This window comes from Perna viridis, chromosome 7, assembly GCF_037379345.1.
Source record: "Perna viridis isolate PV_CMFRI_1.1 ecotype Kerala chromosome 7, ASM3737934v1, whole genome shotgun sequence".
Taxonomy (NCBI): domain Eukaryota; kingdom Metazoa; phylum Mollusca; class Bivalvia; order Mytilida; family Mytilidae; genus Perna; species Perna viridis.
In genome coordinates, this window is record NC_142451.1 from 26,137,543 (window position 1) to 26,145,118 (window position 7,576).

General features: G+C 31.3%; 1 protein-coding gene across 1 annotated transcript; it reads left to right on the top strand.

Annotated features, from left to right (window-relative positions):
* The first annotated feature begins 98 nt into the window (after positions 1 to 98).
* LOC148612021 (calcyclin-binding protein-like) lies at positions 99 to 6,456 on the top strand. Its single transcript, XM_088593109.1, has 6 exons — positions 99 to 257; positions 2,043 to 2,256; positions 3,037 to 3,133; positions 3,817 to 3,916; positions 4,540 to 4,637; positions 5,389 to 6,456. The coding sequence occupies exons 1-6, from the start codon at positions 237 to 239 to the stop codon at positions 5,528 to 5,530; spliced, it is 672 nt and encodes a 223-aa protein (XP_088449235.1). The 5' UTR covers positions 99 to 236; the 3' UTR covers positions 5,531 to 6,456.
* The last annotated feature ends 1,120 nt before the right edge of the window (positions 6,457 to 7,576 follow it).

Consider the following 7,576-nt stretch of genomic DNA (forward strand, 5'->3'; position numbering starts at 1 on the left):
TCTCCTTTTTCAAAGCGCTCAATTGATCATAATTGATTTTTCATTCTAAACTTTTCTTGAAATATCACTTTTTCTTGGATAAGTTTAGATGTATATCGAAAGCAATTCGGAGTCCACGTTAGAAAAGTGTTTTGTGTCTATGAAAAAATACAGTTCTATCAATAACATTTGAGCTACATAGAAGAAATTTCTAGAATTGAAAAGTGAAAGTAGAAAAGCTTCTGCCCTTTCGAAAAATGGAGCAACAAATAGAAGAGGTGTGTTTTTTTTTCATTCCTAGGTTTGAGATTGAAATGATTTAAATTAAGTTCTTTTTTTTCTATACGTTTCCTAAATGTAATCTTTACTTGTAGAAAATGATTATTATATTTCTGGGACTGGGCTTGGGCCTTGGCCTTGGGCCTTGCCGCCTGTGGATGATGTGATTAAATGATATAGAATGTTATATATATCATACTGCCATGTCAAGCGTTGATAGTATGGGGTAGGCATTGCCTAAATCAGCGAGCACCGTGAGCTTTACCATACATGTAGCATCTGTGCGAGACTCGTAAAAATAATAAAGGACATTACAAAAGAGGGGGGGTCAACCCGGATGAAAATATTTGCTTCGCAAGTGCAATATTTTTATTTATATTTAAGCAGCAAGCTAAATCAATATTTCTATTTGAAAATCTGTCATGTTAATTAATGGAGTTTTTTTTTCAATAAATGAATTACTTGAACAATTTTTTCCTAAAAAATTCCAACCCCCATATCCGCCTTTGCCCTGGCTCTCAAAATGGTCAATAACTTTATAGCACTTTGCTATACTTTACATTTTTCATCCCTTAAGGACATCTCTAGCAACATCCATTTCTTCAGTTTTGGCCTGTCAGATCAAACTGTACAGATACCGCAAATATTACAGTTCTCCACGGATGGTGGGAATATTTTACGCATATCATGTGATGTAAACAAAATTCTGACGACAACTGCAAATTCCAAACAAGAAAATGATTGCCTTTCCTATCTTAGAAAAGTTATGCTTCGATTTTGATAATATAATCGGAGTTATATTTTTTTCCGAGGCAGGTTAGGTTCTTGACAACAGCCACAGTGGAACAGCGGAGATACATGTACGTACATCCAGGTGTTTCCCAAAGTTTTTATAAACATAACATTCACTTCTTTAAATAAGTAAAACAAATTAGAAAAAAAGACTTGAAAACTATCAGAAAAGATGAGTTTATTTTTTCTGAAACGTAATCTTAACCTATATTTTTTTTATTTGTTTGATTGAAGGAAATGGACCGTAAGTACAGTCACTTTTTGTTACTTCCGGGACATGACTTTTGTTAGTATTTGGGGAACCTTAAGGAAAATTTAGAAAGTACATGTAGTAACGGTAGAGCTCACACCGCTTCGCGGCGCTCACTGTACAACAATACTATCAGCAGTAACTTTAATTTCTTTACTTTCCACCCAAGTTGTGAACCAGCACACCAAACCATAAAATTGTTTAGATTTTTTTCTATATCAGATATTGCAATGTTTAAAAAAAAAAAGACAGCATATATATGTATGAAATTTATAATTCCTTTTCTCTAAAACCTCCTCTCTAGGATTTTACATTTATTGTATTATTCAGTAGCATATCACAGAAAATTGTTTTTTTTTTTACACTTTGTTTGATGCAGATGAGATGTTAAGTGCATTGTACCATATGCTAAATTAATAATGTTGCTGCAATTTAGCTTCTGATGTATGTAGTTGGAGAAATGTTACTCCACTCCAGTATGCATGTTATTATATGTTATTTTAAGTTATTACGGTGTTACATTCAAGATAAGATTGTGAAACATTTTCTTTTTTTTTATGTTAAATACATAGAGAACTGATATACTGTGGATAATTCATTTGTTGGAAAGTCTGAAACAAAATAAAATATAGTGGCTTACAGTAAGCCAGTAGATAGACATCTACACACTTTCAAATTTTTTGTTTAGAAAGATCACAGAATAGTATTTATCAAAAGAGATCTTCTGCTTTGTTTTTTAAAGTTAAAGCAGGATATTGAGGAAATCAGCCAACTATTAGAAACTGCTAGTCGGACAAGAGTTAAAGAATTATTAGGACTTGACAAGAGGAAATTAGAGTCAGAATTAATACAAAAGCAAGACAAATTAAAGAAATCTCTGGAAACCCCAGTTACTGCACCTGGTACTCAAGTTAAACCGAAGACAGGAACTTACACAGTTTCAATTACAAATTATGGTATGTCTAGTTATACCAAAAACCACAACTTACATGGTTCCAATTACAAATTTGGTATGTCTAGTTATACCAAAAACCGCAACTTACATGGTTTCAATTACAAATTGTGGTATGTCTAGTTATACCAAAAACTGCAACTTACATGGTTTCAATTACAAATTGTGGTATGTCTAGTTATACCAAAAATCGCAACTTACACGGTTTCAATTACAAATTATGTTATGTCTAGCTATACCAAAACCACAACTTACACGGTTTCAATTACAAATTATGCTATGTCTAGTTATACCAAAAACCACAACTTACACAGTTTCAATAAAAGCTTGATAAACAGTTGGTATTTGATAGACCTTTCAAAGGTCTTTTCTTATCCAATGATTAATTTCACCATCAAGGTTGGACTCGTGTCTGCTTGCTCTTGAAAGGGTTGAGATATAAGTGGTCATGATGAAATAAAGAACTAATGATAAACTTTAAAAATAAAATCAGCTGCTCAGTGGAAACTTACACACGTATTTCATTTTTCTTTCTGGATTTGAGAAGAGCATAAAGAAGAATAAGTTAAAGAATTATTTTAACTCAAGTTGGTTAACTAAAACTGGTAATATGAATATTGACATGTTTTGAAAATACAAAATGTATAAACGATCTGTTGATCTACATGTAAATCCAATGCACTATTATTTGTTAAATTGTTTGTTTTTGTTATAGTTTTTTTTTCTGAGTACTTGATCATTGATTGGAGGGAAGAATTTTATATTTTTCATTCTCTATATTCAGCATGGGACCAGTCAGAAAAGTTTATGAAACTTTATGTGACATTGAATGGTGTTCAGTCTCTACCTAAGGAGCAAGTCAGTTGTGATTTCACACAAAGGTAGGAGGTGGAATTTTAATTTCATTAAATTTTATAGAGTTTTAAAAACATTGTTCAATGTCTGCAAAAGGAGATAAAATAATTTAAGTATTTTACATTTAATGAAACCTCATAACTGCAATTCTTCCTGCACTTCTCTATGAATTTTGATAAAATTTCTTAGGAAGATGTACATGTAGATGTGTGTCAAGGTAGCTACAGTAGTTATTGTCTCATTGTCTCGTGCCTACTAAGGGAGATAATCCAAGTTTAGTGTTTTATATGATTATTATAAAATTTTACAAGAAGGTTAATAGGCATCATTTGTAAATGTGCAGAAATGAAAATAATTAATGTCAAGTCACTCCAAAAGGAGATTATCCAACTTCAGTTTTAACATTGTTTTAGTCCATTGCTTATTGTATCTATGAAGGTTGCATAATGTTTCAAGATCTAAGATAATGTGATAAGTTCCCTGTATTACTGTAGTATCACACGCAAAAAGTAAGCTGAACCTCAATACAGAAGTATAAAACCAAGTTAAACACTTTACAGAAAAAAAATCTCAAGTGTACAGCTGGACAAAAAACACATAATCACAAAAAAGACAAATCTTCAGTTAGATACAGATTGTTATATGTAGTATTGATGAATTTGTTTGGATAGCATTTTGATCTTTGTAACCAATGTGCTTTCATTCACAGGTCTGTCAGACTTAAGGTTAATGAATTGGGTGGTAAAAACCATGAACTGTATATTTCCAACTTATTAGAAGAAATTTTACCAAAGGAGAGTTACATCAAGGTATTTTTATTAATTAATTGTTTAGTAAATATTTTTTTTAAACAAGTAGAATAACAAGTTTAAACTGGAAAATGATCATGATTATTGAATAAGTATAAAAAGTAAGTATCATGTTTTTCGTTTTCATGACATTTTAATTGAAAGGGATCCTTAATTTTGATTTTTGAAATAAAGTAATGGATCCTATTTGAATTATTTTGTTTGATTTATAAGAGTAAGAGGTTGTTTGATATATATACGTAAAAATGATTTTTTTTTTGGGGGGGGGGGTGGGGGGGGGAGGATGGGAGAGGACTCTGAAATTTTTTTTTTTTTTTTTTGGGGGGGGGGTGGAGAGGACTGAATTTTTTTTGGTAGAAATTAAATGCCATAAAACCTTAAATTTCTACTGATCTTATTAAGAGGTAAGTCTCATAGTCCAGTAGATTATGAACATTTTTGAAAGATACCAAAGTTTTTAGCCTTTGTTGTCATTTTTCAGATGTTACATAACAATTAGACATACATACAAACAAGTTAATTGTAAAGTGACCTAGATGTTTATATTAATGAATTTAAGAGATTACTTTTTATTTCACTTGAAAATAAAATACATTTTGTATGTTATATATATATTTAATCAGATCAAAACAGATATGGTTCTTGTAATGTTACGTAAAGATACACAGAAAACATGGGCTTACGTAACACAGAGAGAAAGTAAAGAGAAAGAATCCAAAAAGTAAGTTTTATACAGTTCAAGGGATTCTTAAAACAGTGGCTTGAGTAAACACCAGATTCTTTCAAAAGTAATGAAGTTTGATTGATCATGGTTTAATATCCTATGGCAGATATTCCATCTATTTAAGGATGACCAATCAAACAGACCCTGTTTTTTACTAGGCTAACATGCTAAAAAGAATCAGATCTTTATTGTGCTAGCTCACTGAAACAGCAGATAGACAGGCCACCACACTCAGACACCTTGTTCTGAGCCAACCAGTCATCACTCTATCCCCGTAAATACCTGGTCCTGGCTGAGATGCAGTGACTTCTAATTTTAGTCTTTGAGGTGACTCGGACAGGGATAAAAAATACAACCTCATGTCCTCTAGGTGAGCGTGCTCCCCTGACACCCTGAGTTTGTGAATTCTACCATAATCTTATCTGATGGATTTATTACATGGATATACAGAATAGCAACATTTTAAAGTAGAGACAAAAACATATCAGAGTGATCACATTATAGGATGAGATGTTATATTCTGTAAAGACATTCAAAACTGGTGTTATTCGGTTTATTGGTAACACCACAGTCAAAAGACATAACATTGCTATTGGAAATTACCTATTATTTTTAGTATTATTGCAGTAGTCAGAGATCAAATAATGTCAGACAGTAAAAACAGAAAAATAATTAAGTTACCAGTGATTGAATGTACTACATCTTGCAGTTAGTTTGACTACAGATTATTTTGTGCTGGATTTTTTAGACCCAAAGTAGATGATAACGCAGATCCAAATGACAGCCTTATGACCATGATGAAACAGATGTATGATGATGGTGATGATGAGATGAAGCGGACAATAGCTAAGGCCTGGAGTGAATCACGCAATAAACAGTCCTCAATGTAATGAACAAACTTTGGCAGGCTTTTTAATGTGGACTCAAATTACAGCAGTGACTATTCATCTGTTTTAATTAATTAGTTTTAAGTTGTGTTGGTTAAAAGAACAAAACTGTATGAAGAAATTTCCGTATCATGTTAATATTTCTTTCAATCATCTTATTGTATGAAATCATTTTTTTAATAAAAACAAAAAAAAAGAGAGACAATTTATTACTTCTCTTCAACTTGTTATTCCACATACTATTCTCTTGATACAAAACAAAGAAACACACAAAAGTAATAAATTAGAAAAACTGTCAACAAGCTCTCAAAAAGAATACACCCTGCTTCAAATGTTAGATATAAAACCATAAGTTAAATTATCTCTCTTTGGTGTCATCCTACATTGTTTATATTCCTTCATGCACATCTACATATGATACCCAAACCTTCCTCTAAAATATTTTATCAAAATCCTCTGAGCAGTTTAGAAGGTGTTTCACTTTTAACATTTAAAACCCTTAAGTTGGAAATGTGTGTGAAGTTGATACTATTTTACTATCAATTACAGTTTTTACTTCAGAAATCAGTAATTTATTGACCTTCAGTTTTTACATATTAGGAAAAATAATTCTTAAGTAATATGGGAAAAGCAAATGTATGATTAAAGTTTTATTTTACATCATGTAATCTTTTAAATTTTGTTCATGCTAAAATTTTCACAATAATCAAAAACCGCCAGCACTTTGATTTTCAAAATCCGTTGAGTGGTTGAGGAGGTTTACAAGGAATGTGGACAGACAGAAAGAGTGATTCCAATATACTCCCAACATAATTTGTGGGGTATGAAAATAATGAAACAGGTTTGTCAACTACTGTAAAATCAAAATGTAATAAAATACTTTGATATATGAAAGTTCATACCTTCATATTTGAGGTAAAAAACCACAATGGATTGTTCGTTTAATTTACTCAGTTTTACTGCTACTGGAAATTTGTCCGTGTACAATTGACAAAAAATTGTAAATAATGCTCTTGAACCCTCTTTTTCTGAGGAACCCCTACTGGCACCCCTCCTTTTCATACTGTCTGAATCTGCCCGTGAAGTGTCAAAATGAAATGACAATTTATAGACATCAAACTCCAAGGACATGTACATATGCAATTACATATAAAACTGAAGATAAGGAAAATAAGACAACATTAACATAAAAAATGCGGAAAATGAAACATTAAGTGAACTCTTGCCACAAAAAATGTGGATGGCAAAGTTTTCAAAATGGCTAAACTCCAAATTTGCTGTACATTTTGTATTTTGATGAAAATAAAATAGCCTGTACTTCTTGGTACATAAAACCTGTGCTAAATTTTACATAAATCATTGATCATTCTCAAGTTATCATCTGGAAACCATTGTGGGATGGAGGTACAGATGGACAGACAATTTTTTGGAGGGTACATGTATTACATAATAAGAATGATGAATTAGTGAACAATAGCCATGTTTACAAGGTGAAAAGAAACTAAATACAAATAAAATATGAATAAAACGTAAAGATATTGAAATATATTTTTACCTTTTATTCATATTATATTTTTTCATTGCCGTACATAATACCTCGCTACTCATGTAGCAGGGAATAATAAAAAGCTACCACAATTTCTCAAACTCTGTTCACCAGGGACAAGCGTGAACACACTAAACATCCGGACTTACAGTTTATGAAGGACTACTATTATACAATATTTTGAAATTCAATTTAAGTATAAAGGTCTGCTTCAGGGTGCATTCATGGAATACTTTATACATGTACCTCATTATCTTAAAAACAGTAAATGATAGGGTTAATTTGATGAGCATATTTCTTTAAGCTTTTGTATTTAGGCTGGGATTTTTGTATGGAATCCAATTAAAAATAAATTTCAAAATTGCACCAAAAAATAAAAAAAGTCCCTTCTAATTCAAAAACCGTAGTGATATCTGAAATTTGATTGAAAAATGCAAGCAGTGATTTTCATGATGAATCTTGTACACAAAATTTTTTAAATAACACCCAAAATAAAAAAAAAC